This window comes from Sus scrofa, chromosome 6, assembly GCF_054392235.1.
Source record: "Sus scrofa isolate SSC_HxYL_T2T_F1_AM1 chromosome 6, Sscrofa_HxYL_maternal_Yorkshire_Landrace_v2.0, whole genome shotgun sequence".
NCBI classification, from domain to species: Eukaryota; Metazoa; Chordata; class Mammalia; order Artiodactyla; family Suidae; genus Sus; species Sus scrofa.
This window is the reverse complement of record NC_139388.1, coordinates 33,307,863-33,326,819: the sequence shown is the minus strand read 5'-3', so window position 1 is coordinate 33,326,819 and position 18,957 is coordinate 33,307,863. Positions and strand designations below refer to the sequence as shown.

At 36.9% G+C, this 18,957-nt stretch overlaps 1 protein-coding gene across 9 annotated transcripts in view; it reads right to left on the bottom strand.

Annotated features, from left to right (window-relative positions):
• RPGRIP1L (RPGRIP1 like) overlaps positions 1–18,957 on the bottom strand; it is a 343,331-nt gene that overhangs the window by 257,137 nt on the left and 67,237 nt on the right. For 6 of the 9 annotated variants that reach the window (XM_084960288.1, XM_084960292.1, XM_084960290.1 and 3 more), the window contains 2 exons: positions 9,677–9,860; positions 1,288–1,372 (listed from right to left, as the gene is read on the bottom strand). In XM_084960288.1, the coding sequence (XP_084816414.1) occupies positions 1,288–1,372; positions 9,677–9,860 (269 nt within the window). Of the gene's footprint in view, positions 1–1,287; positions 1,373–9,314; positions 9,861–18,957 lie in introns of all 9 variants that reach the window. The other 3 variants (XR_014805895.1, XR_014805896.1, XR_014805894.1) reach the window with 2 other exon arrangements.

The following is an 18,957-nucleotide window of genomic DNA, read 5'->3' as shown; positions in this document are numbered from 1 at the left end:
TCTTTTTGTTTTTTTAGGGCTGCACTCTTGGCATATGGAGGTTCCCAGTCTAGGGGTTGAATTGGAGCTACAGCTGCTGGCCTATGCCACAGCAACAGCAACACCAGATCCATACTGCATCTGCAACCTACATCAAAGCTCACGGCAACGTTGGATCCTTCTACTGAGCGAGGCCTGGGATTGAACCTGCATCCTCATGGATGCCAGTCAGATTTGTTTCCACTGAGCCGTGATGGGAACTTCTATAATGTCTTTAACATTCATTTCACAACCTCCAGGGGGGAAAAGAAGCTGAGTCTCTTTCTCAGGTGGTGGGGTAAGCTCATCTTTGAGGCAGTGAGAGGCTATGTCATCTACTGGCCATAAAGGCAAGGAGAAGAGGATAACAGAAAGATATTGAGGCAGTGAGAGGCTATGTCATCTACTGGCCATAAAGGCAAGGAGAAGAGGATAACAGAAAGATAAAGGGTCCACCCAGGCCAAGGGGGATGAGCCAGCCTAGGGGTGTCAGGCAAAGCCCAGCTCAGGGGTTAACAGGCAGCATTTAGATAACTCCTCAGACTGTATGGATGGGATTCACTCAAAAGCACAAACTTAAAAGGCTATAATTTCTCTACCAGCCAAGTGTGCAAGTGTCCTGTTCAAATACCTTCTCCAAAGCATTAAAAAATAATATGAAGTGATCAATTATTAAACTGTTATGTATGGTACAAATTAGTCTGAAAGGCTGGTGATCTACTACAAATAATATTACTACTACCTAAAATGACTGTTATGAATACTTGCTGTGCAAGTGTTACATGCCCAGTGCTATTCTATTCATCTTACATTTATCATCTTCTTTAACCCTCACAATCACTCTATATGGTATTATCGTCTCCATTTTACAGATGCAGAAAGTGAGGTACGTGGTGGCTGTCTGAGGTCAGATAGCTAGGAGCTGGTGGAACAATTTATATTCCAGCCATTGAGTCCAGAGCGCCCCCTCCTGGCACACTATTAGGCGCTCCACAGTTACACTACAATGCTAACAGGATACTTGATATACTACACTGTACTATCTTTTGGTTTGCAAAGCACTGTAGGATCATACTCTGTATGGTAGGCAGGATGACTATGTTTCTAGGAGGAAAAAGACTCAGAGAAGCCACATACTTATTCAAGGTCATAGAATGCCACAGGGAAGCCAGGTGTTCCACTTCTTCATCAGGCTTTTTTTCCACCATAGCACACTGTGGAGATCTACTTTATATAAACCATTAGGTAATTGAGAATGCTTAAAATTACCTTCTGTTCGGCATCTCTTGTTTTAGCAGAATAGCTTTTAAGATGTCTCTCTTTGCTTGGTTGTTTTCTCTATCCACGTAGATCACTAAACCAAAAAAAAAAAAAAAAAAAAAAAATCCACAAAAAGAAGTCACTGAGGAAAATGCTACATTAGCACCATTCTGTATTTGTATAAATACCTGTTTTTAGAGACGCAAGTCATGCCACCTCACTTGTATGCCTGGGAAAAGAAAGCAGCACTGGAAACCAGAATCAAATCTGAATAGTCATGTGATCTAATGTCATGTCACTGGCAGGTTTATGTGCACACTGTCAGAAAGGATACAAGCAACATCTAAGAGTGCCACATCGCTGTCACTGCCTGTTAATGGCAGTGGCAGTCATGACAGCAGAAGCCAGCGGTCTTTATTGCTTTGTATTCGAGGGATTTACTGCATTTTCTTTCACCCAAGGAGCGAGTGATAATGATAATATATGGCATAGAGCTTGTCCTCCCTGACAGCCCAGTAATTTAATCCTTCTCTCCTGCCACAACATGCAATAAAAGAGGCATCCTACAGCACTGGGTTGAGGAAACCCACAGGCTGACGTTTGCTGGTGTTTGGGTGGGGGCTATTGGAGAAAAATGCGGCGGAAGGGAGAGAAAGGCTTTTTAGGGTGTGAAGTTTGTCTTTGGATTTTGAAGGTACGTGTTGGCATGCAGGAATGTGGCTAGACTTTACTTAGCTGAAATACAAGATAACTGACTCACTCTTCCCACCAGGAAGAAGGCGGCGAACACGTGGAACTGTAAATAAGTGTCTGCACTTCGGGAAAAAGGCATCTCAAGTGTGTGAACACTCCAGTTCTCATCCTGATTATTTTTTTCTCAGCCTGGCAGCCTTTCAGCTATGCCTTAGCTTTTGAAGATATTTCTTGAGCTTCAAAATGGCCAGATGCCATTTTTGGAGCTCAAGTCTCTCTTGTGACCAGATCTCAATTTAGAGATTATCCCTGATCAAAAATATATAAAGAGTGAAGATACCATGACAATTCTAAAGCCAGAGTCTGCTGGGAACAAACATATTTCACACTGACAATCTTTCCCTGGATAGTTTGAGTTCAGTTTCAAATTATGATGCTATCAACTCATTTAATCGTTTGCTGAGTTGAGCAAATATTAACTGAGGGCCAAAGACGGCACATGCTGGGCTCTGATTCAGGCATGCATGGTCAGAGGCACAAAGGCCTGTGTAGGGGTGTGCTAGCAGTCACAGAGAAGGAAGAACCAAGGTCAAACAGCATCTCTTCGCTTATCACTCTTTGCCTGGTACCATATTAGTAAATGTGGCCAATTATATGGAATATATATAACGTGACCAATTATTCAGGAATTGAAAAAGACAAAGGTTCTTGTAAATTCTGTAAATAGAGTGTTTTAGCACATATCAATGCTAAAAAGTCGTGCTTTTCCACTAATGCTAGGAGAGGGGACCTCATTTTGGCCACCAATACACCAAGCTAAATTTGATCCTTTTTCCAAATGGGATTTTATTTTTTTTTTTTTGCATTTGCTGTTGATTACCATTCAAGATATGGTAGAATATATCCTTTGAGTTCAGAGGTGTACAGTTTTTAAGCCATAGTGTCTACAATTTGAAAATTAAAAAAAAATTCTATAGCCACAGCTGTGGCATATGGAAGTTCCCGGGCCAGTGATTGAACCTGAGCCACAGCTGTGGCATTGCTCGATCCCTGAACCCAGGGATGGGGACTGAATCCATGCCTCTTTAGTGACCTGAGCCGCTCTAATTATTCTTAACCCTCTGTGCCACAGTGGGAACTCTGGTCTATACTTTTGAGGGGGATAATTTTTCTCCATTATATTGAGATATAAATTACATATAACATTATACTAGTATTAGGTGTACAACATAATCATTTGATATATGTATATACTACAGAATGTTTATCACAGTAAGTTAACATCTATTACTTTACATGGTTATAATTTCTTTTACTCTCTTAGCAACTTGTAAATATACGCTACAGTATTATTAACTATAGTGGTCTATATTGCTTGAAGACAAGGGTAATCTCAGTGATTAAAAAAAAAGACTGGGGGGATAAACAATGACATACTGGTATACAGCACAGGTAACTATATCTAGTCACTTGTGATGGAACATGACGGAGAATAATGTGAGAAAAAGAATGTATTATATAAATATGACTGGGAGACTTTGCTGTACAGCAGAAATTGACAGAACATTGTAAATCAACTAAAATGAAAAAAATTAAAAAAAAAAGGGGGGGGGGTGCTGAATTCAAAGTCTAACATCCAGGGAGTTCCTGTTGTGGCTCAGTGGTAATGAACCTGACCAGGAACCATGAGGATTCAGGTTTGATCACTGGCCTTGCTCAGTGGGTTAAGGATCCTGCATTGTTGTGAGCTGTGGTGCGGGTCACAGATGTGACTCGGATCCTGTGCTGCTGTGGCTGTGCATAGGCCGGCAGCTTATAGCTATGATTAGCTGGGAACTACTGCATGCCGAGGGTGCATCCCTAAAAAAGTAAGACAAAACAAACAAAACAAAAACAAAGTCTAACACCCAAATAAAGAATCTTTCAATTAAATTAGATTAGTTTTGATGAATCTCAACGGCTTGAAAATTTAATGTAGGAAAATATATGTAACAAAATTTACCATTTTAACCTTTTTAAGCATATAGTTTACTGGCATTAAGTACCTTCATAAGGTTTTGCAACCATCGCCACTTATCCATCTCCAGAATTTTATCATCATCTCTAACTTGATCATCATCTCCACACCCACTGAACAGTAACTTCTCACTCCCTCCTCCTCCAAACATGCCGGAACCACTGTATTACTTTCTGTCTTTATGAATGTGACTACCTAGATATTCCATTTAAGTAGAACCGTGTAATATTTGTCCTTTTATGTGTGGCTTCTTTCATTGAGCATGTTTTCAAGGTTCATCTGTGGTATGCAAGACTTCATTCCTTTTTAAAGACTGAATGAGGCACCTGTGCATGTATGTGTATGTATGTGTATATACATACATATGTACACACACATACATATACACACACTACATTTTGTTTCTCCATTTGTCTTTTGATGGGTACTTAGGCTGTTTTCATCTTCTGGCTATTGTGAATGGACATGGGTGTACAAACATCTGTCATAGTCCTTGCTTTTAATTCTTTTGGGTGTGTTTCCAAAAGTAGAATTGCTCTTTGGTGATTCTATATTTAATTTCAGGAAGAAAATCATCTTTACCACTGAAATTGGTAAAAAGTGATATAGTTGGGACACTGTCTCCTTCTGCTTCATCCAGTTGATCAGCACACTGTATTTGCTATTCTCTTAACAAAGATAAACACAGAGATGGCCACTATCCGAGTGCTATTTATGTACTTCACACCGTACTCAATACTCTCCTTACTGCAAATCATATGTTAAGAACCATGCTGACCCACATTTTACAGAGGATTAAACAGACCCAGAGAAGGCAAGTAATTTGCCCCTGGTCACCTGGTCAGAAAAGTAGCAGAGCTAGAATTTGAATCCTGCAATGTCTACTCCATGGCCTGCCTTCTTAACCTCTGTGCTGTACTGTCTTCTTCTTGCACATGAGGCCAGAATTCTTCCTGCCATTTAAGCTGCAACCACTTTGTTAGCACAGACTGGAACGTGAGAGAGTTCCATCACGCTGCCAAGAGAAGCCACTTCATTCTCCTTTCACTCTTAAAGGGGTGCTGTTTGGTTACAACTGGTTCAGGTGCCTTTACAACTCTCTTGACTGAGTACTCTCAAAAATTCTTTTTTGCAAAAAACTCAAACTACTTACTGAAGAGCTTAGTTCTCCAAAAGTGCCACAGCTCTCCTGCTTGCAAAAACAAGGTGGAGATGGGGCATCTTCATCTAGCCTAATGGTTCTTAGTCTTTAATGTGCATCAGAATCCCTGGAGGACTTATTAAAATGCAGATTACTGAGTTTACCTTTAATTTCTAATTTCTAATTCAGTGGTCCAGGGTGGAGTGTTCTAAATTAGATGGTTAAAAAAAAAAAATCTACCATTTCAAAACTTCAAAGGCATCCTTTAAAAGCGATTCAGTGATTATAAAATGTATCAGAACTCTCTAAAAGTTAAGCTATTTACCTTTCATTCTCATCAGAAATCACATTTGTTTAGGACTTGTTAGATTTTGATATAAATTTATGGAAAGTATATGTCTTAAAAATGATACCAAAAAGTGAATAACAAAAAAAAAAAAAAAAAGGATGCAAACCAGTAGTCCTAATACTTAAGTTGATTCTTCAATTGTCTACCATGAGACAATTCAAGTTGTCTTGAATTGTCTACACTGTAAATCAACTATATACTTCAATAAAAATTAAAAAAATGAAAAAAGCAAAAACAAAAACAAAACATACCCCTCCCTTCTGCAGGTTGGAGAAATCTTTATTTTCTTTATCAATGTCATTTGGCAGAGGTAAGAAATGCAGGTGGTTTAAGCATATAAAGGTTTGATAACCTTGAATCTCAAATAACTTCTGTGTTAAAGTGTTATCAGCCCCTCGGCCCTTATCTTTGCCAAGTTTTTCTTCCCAGTAGTAACAAATCTAAAGTTCTGCATCCTTTTCATCTTCTGAATTAAGCTTTAATTTTTCCAGAATAGACTGTTCAATGCTCAGAGACTAAAGGCCTAGATCCGTCTAAGTCTCATAAAAACTTTTGATGATTTCATTAATCTTTTTTCTTCCACTGTCATTTCCCTAGAAGGCTTTTTTCAGCCCTAGACAACATTCTTTAGACCTACCATTAATCTTATTTTTTCCCCCAAACTATTTTCTTGCTTTCTCAGCATTCTTCAAGCAAATTTTTCAAGCCCAATAAAGTACAAATATTTTGTTCTTGTACCAATGTCTAGCAAGTGAATTCAAGTTAGGTTTTTTCTTCGCCAGTGTTAGTAGCCCTAAGAGGATATATATTTTGTGTAGGTAAAACTGGTATTAACATCTCTTAATAAAGACTGAATTAGGCTGTGAATAATCCTGGGGATCACTAATCTAAACCTCACATTTTATGTACCTAATTTAGGCCTCAGTATACAAATCCCTTTTGAATAGATTCAAGTAATAATACAGGGTAAAAAAAAAAAAATCACTGTGAGGTTCACTTAACCTTTTGACTGATACGGTGTTCAAACAGGAGATAAAATGTATTAATTGTTCTTTAAATTTTCCATCTCAATTAAGAAGTCTGTTTGGAAATAAAATCAATTTCATTAACATTTAATAAGATTTGGAAGATGTAAGCCTATATTATATTGACCTTTTATATCAAGTAACAAGTGAATTGTAAATCATTACAATAATTAGGTGAAATAGTTACTTATTAACCAAAGATTCAAGGAGATTCCCCTGCAATAAAGGAGATGCAAACATAATAATTAAAAAATAAATGTTTTCAACATGTCCTACTTAAATGAGAAATAAACCTTCTACAAGGTTAATATTAATTATTTCTCAAATTTGTTGATGAGGTAGAACTTCATTTTTTCAGACACAGTAGGTATAAAACAGCATTGTTTTGCTTCTAAGCACAAAGTACATTCTTCTCCCCTCTCATCAGATAAATATCCTTAAAATTCTTTTCAATTAATCTTGAAAATTCTATATAGTCAAATCTAAATAGGTAGGAAAAGAAGCTGCAGAAAGGTATATAAGACATCGAATAAATTTGATTCAAGTGGATTATTGGTTTTCTTGTTGCTATCAAATGACTAACTTATCAGAAACATAAGCAACTCAAAATACCAATTAGGTAGTAGTGTATCTTGCAGTGAAAGGAAAAAATTAAACAACAACAACAACAACAAATCAATGGCAACCACCCAACCAATTAACTAACAAAAAGCCCCAAACAGACCTAAGTTACCATGTGAGGATGTACAAAATTCAGCATACTTGAACATTTACCACAGGTTTCATCCAAACGATGATTTGCATCGCTCCTGAAGCAAACAGAAACATCTATTCTGCTGCCTGGCCAAGTTTCTCAATGTACAATCTCTAAGAAACAATTTTGCTGTCAGTCCAACCAGTCTAGTGCTGACCTTTTACAATGAATAATACAAAGCCAGAAGAGATCGTCTCTTTTCTTGGGGATACGTTCATTAAAATTAGTTGACTACACAGTTCTTTCATTACTAATAACATTGTAATTATGGCTTCCTTTTCTGATATTTTGCAGTTAGTTAAAAGATCTCTAGGAAGCTTGGGAAAATATTTATTTTTATTTTTTAAAGAACACTTTTTTTTTTTTTCCTTTTTACAGCCACACCTATGGCAGATGGAAGTTCCTGGGCTAGGAGTTGAACTGGAGCTGCAGCTTCCAGCCTATGCCAGAGCCACAGCAACGCCAGATCCAAGCCGCATCTGTGACCTAACGCCACAGTTTGTGGCAGCGCCAGAGCCTTAACCCACTGAGCAAGGCCAGGGATTGAACCTGCATCCTCAGAGAGACAGCATGAGGTTCTTAACTTGCTGATCCACGACAGGAACTCCCAGAAAATATTTTTAGAAATATTTGCTAGATCAAGTCAAAGAAAGGAAGGAGGAATCAGATTCTTGAACTGACCACATGAATTATTTTCCATATGACTTCTCAACTTACTTGTTATTACAGAATTATAGAAGCTGAGCTGGAAGAGTTCTTAGCACCTCACTCAACAGATAAAACAGGGAACCATGAAATTTAAACACCTTGCTCAAGTTTTTGTAAGTAGTCAGAATTGTGGATATGGGACAGACTAGACCAGGTCTCTAGATACTTGTGATGACCATCTCAGGTAATAAATGTATTTCTAAAAATGCCAACTGCAAAACAAAGTAACCATGAGTATTTGTAATCCAATTGGTACAATAGCATGATTATATATGTTATTAAAATGCAATTCATAAAGCTGATAAAAAAATACTGGTGTTCAATTAGCATGAGATGGCCTGCTTTCTAAAGATGATCCAACAGTCCCTCTTTATGGTTTGTTTTAATATAGGGCTTTTGAAGATTTAATAAGCAGTTTTAACTTACAGTCATGGCAGCTTGATATGACTTTTTTTTTTTTTTTTTACTCTTCTCTAAGTACACACTGATACATACCATACTTAAAAACATCTTAGAGTTGGTTGATCTAAGAATTTACTGGGTGCCTATTGGGTCTGTACTGGTCCAGCAGGCTTTCATGTCAACTAGCTGATAGATAAAGCCCTAAAAGAGAAAACCCACCTGCTATGAAGGGATGTGTGAACTAAAAAATGAAAAGATATTGTCAAAACATATATCACTCAATTCAAATCCTGAACATCTAGACACTGGGAGAGATATACATAAACATCTATATAATGACATTGAAGAGAAACATAGAAAAAGTTAAGCTATTAATTTGTTTGAATCATATGATAAAAATATTCAGTACTTTTATTTCCCTTGAAATATATTTTTCGATTAAATTCAACTGTAGACCTAGGTAGCATTTTTCTACTGATACTGTGATATAGCAGGAACATGTAAAACCATTGTTTTGTTTTCTTTTAACTTTAGTATTGCAATTGTCCCTCAGAATCAGAGGGGGGTTGGTTCTAGGACCCTCGGAGATATCAAAATCCAAAGATGTTTAAGACCCTTATATAAAATAGCACAGTATTGCATATAACCTGTGCACATCCTCCTGGATACTTTTAAATCATCTTTGGATTATTTATAAAACCCAATACATTGTGAATGTTATGTAAATAAATGTAAAACAATGTAAATACTATGGAAATAGTTGCCCATGCATGGCAAATACAACTTTTCCTTCTTGGAATTTTCTGGAATTCCCCCCCACCCGTGTTTTCCATCTGTATTTAGTCAAATCCAAAGAAGCAAAATGTGTGGATACAGAGGGCTAGGTGTACACTAAATTTAACTTCTTCTTCTTCTTCTTTTTTTTTTTTGGTCTTTTAGGGCCACACCCACAGCATATGGAAGTTACCAGGCTAGGGGTCTAATCAGAGCTCCGGCCTACGCCAGAGTCACAGCAATGCCAGATCCGAGCTGCATCTGCAATCTACACCACAGCTCACAACAATGCCGGATCCTTAACCCACTGAATGAGGCCAGGGTGCGAACTTGCAACGTCATGGTTCCTAGTTTGTTTCTGCTGCACCACGACGGGAACTCCATAAATTTAATTTCTTAATCCTTAAGTGACAGTTTTGACTTTTATTAATCTATTCTGACAATACTTTCATGATTTTATATGACTATTAGAGGACTGTACTTTTTTCTCGTTCCTTTGGCTTCCTTCATTACATTACGAATGAACTGTACATACCATTGCTAAAGTTATAGTAGACCCACTGCCCACTCCTGGGTTTTGGAAGTGACACTGGTGTCTCTTCAGCAGGAAGAGTGTAGAATCGACACTCAACAAACAGCCGCTGGATAGTGTCATCTGCAGTTAGTCGAGAATCATTAAGGCTTAGAGCTATGATCTCAATCTGAATTTTTTCTGATGACTGTTCAAGAACAAAACCAAAAAACAATAAAGAAACAAAATGAACAAAGAATTCTTTACTCTTTTTCACTAACAATTTTATTTTATTAAACAATTTTTTAAAATTTTAAATATTTTTTATGGCCACACCCACGGCTCCTGGGCCAGGTATTGAATCTGGGCCAAGCTGTGACCCAAGCAGCAGCTGTGGCAACACCAGACTGCGCTGGGCCAGGGAGCCGACCTGCACCTCTTCAGTGACCTGAGCCACTGCAGTCAGATTCTTAACCTACTGTGCCACAGCGGGAACTCCCTCACTAGCAATTTTAAATAAAACATGAAGGCACTGGCCTTCACTGATTTCTTTTTTGGAAGGCACCGCACACTACTGTCTTGTTACACATGATAGATTATTCAAGACAGAGTGAGAGAGAATGAGCTTCTAATGCCCCAGGGTTTGAAGTTAACAGTGTCATGGCAATAGTCTCCTGATTTACATTTGAGGCTATAAATACCCTGCTAGTAGTCTATCAGGAGTGAAAATTGTGAGATCTTCATTTCCAATTGCTTTCAGAATGACATGTTATCAGCTGGCCTTGTTTCAAACTATGTAATGAAATACATGTTTATCACTGCTTTTATTTACTGCATGGTACCTGAGAAAGTTTCGGTTGTTCAGAGATCAAAGCCTGTTGAATACTTTATAGCTATGATGCTAATATATGTGGCTATATGAATCCATATTAACTAGGGCTATCGTTCATTCTCCTATATATCCTGCCACAACATATTTCATTCAGTAATAAGTTTTCAAACAAAAGAAACAAAATTTTTATATAATTTAACATATATTTTCTTGCAATTTATTTTTATCTCATCTTTACAGAATAACTAAAAATATATATTTGTATAATTTTCATTACAATCCTTATTTAATAGATTTTGGTGTCACAGACATATGCTAATCATAGTTTCCTTGGGTAATCATTTAAAACAAATAATAGACCATGACTTAAAAATTAAGAACTAAGATAACTCCTTAGTTAAATGTTTGTGCTTACAATTTAAAATTTGTTCTTTATTCCCCCAACTAAATCTCTCTTTATTAAATTCAGAGGCATGCTGCTATAAATTATATGATAAAATAATAATTACAAATCCTGATACTGACTTGCTTATATCACCAATTTTTAGGAATTCATTGTTAAACATAAATCAATGTGTAAATTCACCATAGTGATTACATTTAGATATTTCAAAGTATATAGTATAATTAATCAAACTGAAAAGCATAAGTACCCTATTGTAAAAATATTCCCATAAAGAACAATTTCCATTGCTGTCAAACCCCCTCAATATTTGATGAAGTAATTTTACCCCCTTCTTTCAAAAGACATTTTCTTTTATTATGTATTCTAAGACACTTTAACTAAAAACCCAAATCTGAATATTTCAATAAGGTTATTTTATTATTCAGTAGATTCATGGAAATTTTACTAGGATGACAGAGAAAATTCCACACCATTCTGTCTCCACTAATACAGGTACAAGGCTGCAGCTGGCAATATTACTAGGATTAGCATAGTATGATGAAATATTTAAAGGAAAATTTTTTCTAAAACCTAATAAATCAAATGACTGCCAAATGTCATTAAAGTGATGGTCTTTGACTTGAATATGCTTTTCATATTCAAATTTGAAAAGAAAGAGATGAAAGCCTGGAAAGGTTACTCGGTTTCAACTAATAACCTCAAGCCCTCTCCGTTCACGTGCATAAAAAATGAAGTTGGCTCTATTGTCTAATCTCACTTCAGAAAAGCCCTTCTCTGCTTGCTGAAGACTAATATGTAAAGAAAATATTTTAAATGATATTATTTTTTCTTAAAATGTACTGCGGTTGTCAAAATACCACGCACACGCATATTTTATAATTCTGGTTCAAGTGTAGCACAATGCATAATTAAGTCTTTTACATAACTTGTAATTTGACAAATTTAGAATTGTTACGACAATAACATAAAACATTCCTGCTTCTGTATAAAACATCTAAGAGAAAATAGCTATAAAAAGGCAAAATAGGTATACTTGGTTATTTCCACATTGCGAAGAGAGGAATTTAAACATTTTTTTATCACAGAAGCCAATGATGAGACAAATGAACTTTTAAATAGCAGGGGAAATCAAATTTATTTAAATGGTTTTCGAAATTAATAATATATTAACTCTACAATCCCCATATGAAAATCTGCATTATTGTAAGAATGAACTTAGGCTGTCAAATAAGGCTATATCCAAATATATAACTCTAAATAAATGTAGATACTTGGGTTATAGTCAAACAAACAAAATACCAAAACCAAATAAACCCAAAGAAAACCCTATATTAACCAAAAAAAAAAAAAAAAAAAAAAAGTTTTAAAATTCTTTTTATGATGTCTATCTTCTTTCTGGTCCCGTTTTTTTTTTTTTTTTTTCAGTTATCCACACCCTCCCCTAGCCTCATTACCTCTGTATGTCCTTTTTAATTTTCTAACTTAACTGACAGAGTTACTAGTTGTCATTTCTTTGTTCCTTTAATGGTACAACTTAACAATCAAAATAAATCCAAAAAGAGTTAAGTTCTCAACAGGACATATCTACGGAAGCATATCCTGAATAAAGAATTTCCAAATATTGTAAGTTTTGGCCCAGTGGGGCTAGCCAACTCATTTTTCAACATTGGAATCATTCTGGTTGTTTTCATGTCACTGTGAATCAAAAGTTCAACTAGATCATATATGAAGTTTTTGAAGATTAGGGAGCCCATCAACTGCATTAATATACAACTCCGATTCAGTGTCAGAAATGAACTCATGATCTCTCCTCCTTCCGCTCCCCTCACCCAGTCTCATTCATCCTCTGACATCTGCTACCGCAGGGGATGACACCACAGTCCACCTGGTCACCTACAACCAGGAGACCCTAGAGCCATTCCTATACATCTCCATTTTCACACTCACCATACCCCACAGATCCCTTGTTCCTGTTCATTTCACTTCTTAAATATTTCAACGGTTCACTGAATTACTGAAAGCTTATGATATTTCAATATTGTCAGCTATTGGGGATATAGAGACAAAACAAGATGTGGTTTCTTTCCCACAAAGAAGAGAAACTCCTTTATGTTCTCATATGATCTGAGGAAGGAACTAAGACAATGCTTTCTAATATTAGAAAGTAGTTTTTGTTTTGTTTTTTAAAGAAAGTATTTTTATAGAATAAGGAGGAAGAAACCAGAGAGAATTATGAAGCATAACTGGTTGGTAGAACTGTAGGTGGACAGATGGGTGGGACGAGGCTGTAAGCTCAGCGACAAAGGGACTATTGTCATGCCTTTTTTTTTTTTTTTTGTCTTTTTGAGGCTGCATCTGCAGCATATGGAGGTTCCCAGGCTAGGGGTCCAAGCAAAGCTGTAGCCGCTGGCCTACACCACAGCTCACAGCAATGCAGGATCCTTAACCTACTGAGGGAGGCCAGGAATCCAACCCGCATCCTCATGGATGCTAGTCGCATTGATTAACCGCTGAGCTACGAGGGGAACACCTGTCACTAGAGTGGTACATGGTATACACTCAAAAAATAAGTGGCTCTATTCTCATGGCTATAAGAAAGGTGAAGCACTACTGCCCCCTCTGCCTTGCCTACAGCCTAAACTATTCTTCCTGTGGCAGAATTCTTTTCTTAAAAACAAATCAGGAGTTACTGTTGTGGCTCAGCGGTAATGAACCCAACTAGTATCCACGAAGATGGGTTAAGATGGGTTAAGGATCAATGAAAAAAAGTTCAGTTAGCTGTGGTGTAGGTTGCAGTCGCAGCTTGGATGCCATGTTGCTGTGGCTGTGGTGTAGGCCGGAAGCTACAGCTCTGATTCGAACCCTAGCCTAGGAACTTCCATATGCTGCGGGTGTGGCCCTAAAAAGAAAAACCCCAAACACGTAAGATAGCACCTTTCTCTCTTTTTTTTTTTTTTGGACATGCTCATGGCATATGGGAATTCCTAGGCCAGGGATCAAACCCATGCCACCACAATGACCTGAGCCACAGCAGTGACATGGATCCTTAACCTGCTAGGCCTCTAGGGAATTCTTTTTAGTTTAATTTAATTTTATTTTGGCACCTCTCTGCTTGAAAACTTACCCTCTAGCCATTTCCCCGGGCCTGCAGAGTACTGTTTATATTGCTGAGCTTTTACATCCGAAATCTTCTCTATCAGGAAAAATTCTGCACTCTTTCTCTGAGACCATTACTGATTTCCAAGACTGGGGTGATTCTTCCTCTGGGCCCTGACAGCACTTTGCAGTCACACTGTATCACACAGATTTGCTTCCATATCTGCCTCTCTCTGTAGACTGGAGTTCTTGGAGGCCAGGACCCTACCTTATTCATCCTGTGCTATTTTACATCCTCTCCAGGATGTGGCACATAGGAGGCTGTCAAAAAATACTTAATGATATAGAATCAAGGGATGCTCAGTATCTCCATGTATTCAGAATATCCTTTATACATATGTTGCCGGAAATATGTGAAGCTGCAATTATTAGTGTTTTCTTTTTAAACATATACTTATTGTGGCTACTACATTTTATGAAGTTGGTGATTACTAACTGTCGAAATCTTGTCATTCTAGATTTTAATTGAATAGTACTATTTCAAAGACAGGTCAATACTGTAGAATCTGGGTGGTAGGGTACTGCTATTTCAACTTTTCTTTCTGTTTGAAAAATTTCAGAATAAAACAATGAAAAAAAGTTCAGTTAGGAGAGTTGGACAATATACTGATTTGAATGACAGTGACTGAAGCAAAGCCATTCAGATGGATGCTGAATAATGTTTGTTCAGAATTCCTAGAGCAATATAACCAGTCATATCTCTGTATGAGCACCCTGCATATACCGTAGTTTGACCAGCTGGTATAGGCTTTAGGCTGTGCCTGTTTTGTTTCTTTTCTATGTGTGGGAACATGTCATTAGGCATGATGCTACCTCTCAGTACTTTTTATCTTGTTCACCAGTTGCCCTGTTATCTTTGCTAGTTAGCAAGATGTCAGCATCAGCATATAAAAAGAGGATTTGAAATCTGGTTGTAGCGAACAGCAGTAAGAGAAGTCACTCAAATAAGAACTGTGTGTAACTTCTTTTCAGTTGCTTCTATAGATGGACACTACACTTTATATGACTGAATGATCTAGAAATGTGATGACAGCTTGTATTACTCTCCGAGAAAAAAAAAGTTAGGAGTTCTCATGATTTTGGCTCAATTCCACTACTGCTTCCTGACTGATGCTATAATTCACATTTTAGGACATACTTCTCTATGGTATTTACTTGGGCTTTTATTGGCATGCTTAAATTTTTTATGTTTTACTTTAGAAGAGCAGGCTGAATTCTTCCTCTGGTTTCAACCATCATAGTAGCCACACTAAGGTTAGACTGTTAGGCTTCTAAAAACTAATTCCATTTGACAGCTCTTAAATACAGTGTTGCTTAACTGAGAATGGCTTCTGATAAAGGTTTGGAACTTGTTTCAGTCAGTTAGATTTAAATCTCACTATGGTGAGATTGCATGTGAGTTTTATTTCATTCTTAATTCTACAGTGAATAAGTCTTTAACTTTTTAAACTATGAAACATAGAAAATAATTTGGCATATTCAAGCACTCAACATCTTAAACAGATGTTACGGTTTTGCTGTATCTGATTCAAATCTTTTTGTTGTTATTATGGAAGAAATAAGCTATTTCAGATACAGGGAAAAGCTCTCATCTCCCAATTCCTTTCCTTATTCCTCATTCTCCCAGAGGTAACTACTATCATGAAGTTGGTGTGTGTCATTCCCAAACATGCTTTTATCTTTTCTACTACATATGTATATATCTATGAAAAACATATTACTTTGTCTTTAGATTTTATATGAATGGTATCATCCTCTATTGATCATTCTGCAATTTTTTCACTCAATACGATATTTTCGAGATTCATGATTATAATTAAAATCTAATTCATTAATACTAGCTGTATAGCATTCCATTTATATTACATATACACTCTATAGTCTATTTCTCTACTAACGAACAATTAAGTTGTCTAAAATTTTTTGCTATCATAAATAATGTTTCATTGAATATCCTTTTATGTTTTCTTATGCATGTGAGTGGTCCTCTCAGAAGTGCTGGGTGATAGGTATGAGAAATTCAACTTCAGGGAGTTCCCGTCGTGGTGCAGTGGTTAAGAGATCCAACTAGGAACCATGAGGTTGCGGGTTCGGTTCCTGCCCTTGCTCAGTGGGTTAACGGTCTGGCGTTGCCGTGAGCTGTGGTGTAGGTCGCAGACGTGGCTCGGATCCCATGTTACTGTGGCTCTGGCGGAGGCCAGTGGCTACAGCTCCAATTCGACCCCTAGCCTGGGAACCTCCATATGCTGCGGGAAGCAGCCCTAGAAAAGGTGAAAAGACAAAAAAAAAAAAAAATCAACTTCATAGGATTATAAATGGTTATATAAACGTATATGAATATTGCTTTTATTACCGTAAAAATGTCTTGTGTACAAATAAATACATATAAAGCCTAGGTATAGGAGCCAAGGTATGCAGAACTTGGTATTAAAAATGTCTTGTGTACAAATAAATACATATAAAGCCTAGGTATAGGAGCCAAGGTATGCAGAACTTGGTATTTTATAACAAAATGGAAATAGAAGGGGATGGTCCACATCTATGCCCTTTAAGAACAAAAGTTTAACTGAAGCGAGCGCTAACACAAGCTCCAAATGTTGGTTCCAAAAGCCAAACTCCCCATTTGCATTGACGGAGCCATATTAAGTAGGGTAGGAATGATAATGATTAATGGTGATTCTTACAACTTCCCTTCTTCAGGCTGAGGGTTGGCAGAGTCATCTCAGAATCAAAAAGGTCCCCTAGACATCACACTAGGCGCCAAAGCTTCCTCTGGCTAGGAATCAGATCTACTCTTCATATAAAGTCTTTGATTTTTTAAAAAAATAAGTGTAGAGAAGAATAAGAGTCAAAAGAAACTCAAACTGTCGAGGTAATAATGTTTTTAACAAACAGAACAAATCCAACCCAGTGTTCACTGGCGGCAGGAACCTTTCTTTTCTCATATGTTCTGTTAAAAGGTCCTGTGTAGAACAAATACTATAAATAGGGAAAACTTCAGCGATGGAAATCAAAACAGTGCTAGGGTTAGGAGTGCTTATTTTTAGAACATTGTCTCCCTTACATACCGTGTCCATTGCTACATCTATCATCAGCAAACTATAGAAGCTTGTTACTGCATGTTCTCAAGCACTGGGAATATTTTTTCTTGTACTAATAGAGCCGAGGGATATGACACATTTCCATCATTAACTGTGGGTTACTATGGCAGTACTTTGAAAGAAGGAGAGAATTTTTTTAAAAAACGACCCTTAATTTTCAGGTATTCTGATATGTTGCTCTGCTTTCACTATCATTGACAACTGATGTTATAATACAGAGGTCCTCAATTTTGGCTGCAGGCTAGTATCACTGGAGGAGCTTTAAACAAAATTCTGATTTAACTGAGCCTCAGTCCTGGCATTTAAAAATGTTCCCTAGGTGGTTTAACCTGCAGCCAAGGTGAGAAGTACTGCCTTTCCCTAGAGTTGTGGTTCTCAAACCCCAGAATGACCTGAAAGGCCTGAGAACACAGAGGTTGCGGGGCTCCCGTCTCAGAGTTTCTGATTCACTAGGTCTAGGGTGGGGCTCAAGAATCTGTATTTCCCACAAAGTCTCAGGTGATGCTAATGCTGATGGTCTGAGGACCAGAGAAGATTCACCCTGTATTTGTTGACCCCTTCTAAGATATTTATAGAAAGCCATCTACAATTTACTAAACTGTTTTTTTAGTTATTATTTAACATTTTAGTACAGAATTAGCTAAAAAATTATTTCCTTTTTAGAAGCAATCTATATTCATCCCTAAAAATAATACAACAATATAAATCCTAAAAAGTAAAATATAAAAGTTCCTTGTTTTCTTCCATTCCCTAACTCAGGGGTTAGCAATTTTTTTTCCGTAAAGGCCAGATAGTAAATATTTTTCACACTTCGGGCTCTACAGTCTCTGCTGCAAGTAGTCAACTCTGCTTCTGTAGAGTGAAGTGGCCATAGACAATATGTAAACGATGGGTTTGGTGTGTTCCAATAAAACTTTATTTTCAAAAATAGGTGGAGAGCTGGATTTTGCTGATCCTTGTCCTAACCCATGTCCCAAAGATACTCACTGCTCACAATGTTCGGATAATATACTTCCAGACATCTTCTTTGCTTGCGTAAACCTAAATGTTATGTCTGCATGCTCATATAAAAGATACACATGTATGCGTGTACAAATATACTATGTATGTACAAATATGCGTTTCTGTTTGCTTCTTTTAAAATAGAATCATCAGTGAGATAATTTCTTATCCATTAGTTTGGCAAAAAGCATGATGTGAGGAAACTAATTTCCACATGTTACGTATTAAAACATTCCAACTAGAAATGTTTGTATTAGCAAAAACTTAATAGAGGTCAAGGGGTCTATCAAAAGGCACTTCTATAAATAAATATCATATAGATATACAATGTAATATTATGCATATGTTAAAATAGAGTATACTGCTATGGAAAAATGTGGTATATCAGTGAGAGATAAGTTGCAAAATATAAAAAATAGTTTTAAAAGCTATCAGCATCAGGAGAGTAACTGGACATTCCTGGTTAAAACATTTCCATATATAAAAGAGTGGGAGGGGCTTACTTTACCCACTGATAGAATATCATGTTTGATTCTGAAGCGATTTAATAACTTTTAATACATGAATGCTAAAAGCAGTGAGTTGCTTTATGCATTTTGCCTTTCAAAACTTTAAAACATATTTTGCTAAGCATCATTAGTGCAATCACCTGAGAATGCCAGCTCATGTTGTTCAAAAGAACTTGGCTTCCAGGTAGAATTGCTTTTTAGTCCAGTTGAATATGGCAGCCCTTACAAAACTGCTGTTAGTGGGAATAGTGAAACAGGAAGATGTAAACATGCAGTGCTCAAAAAAGACTGCTACTCTT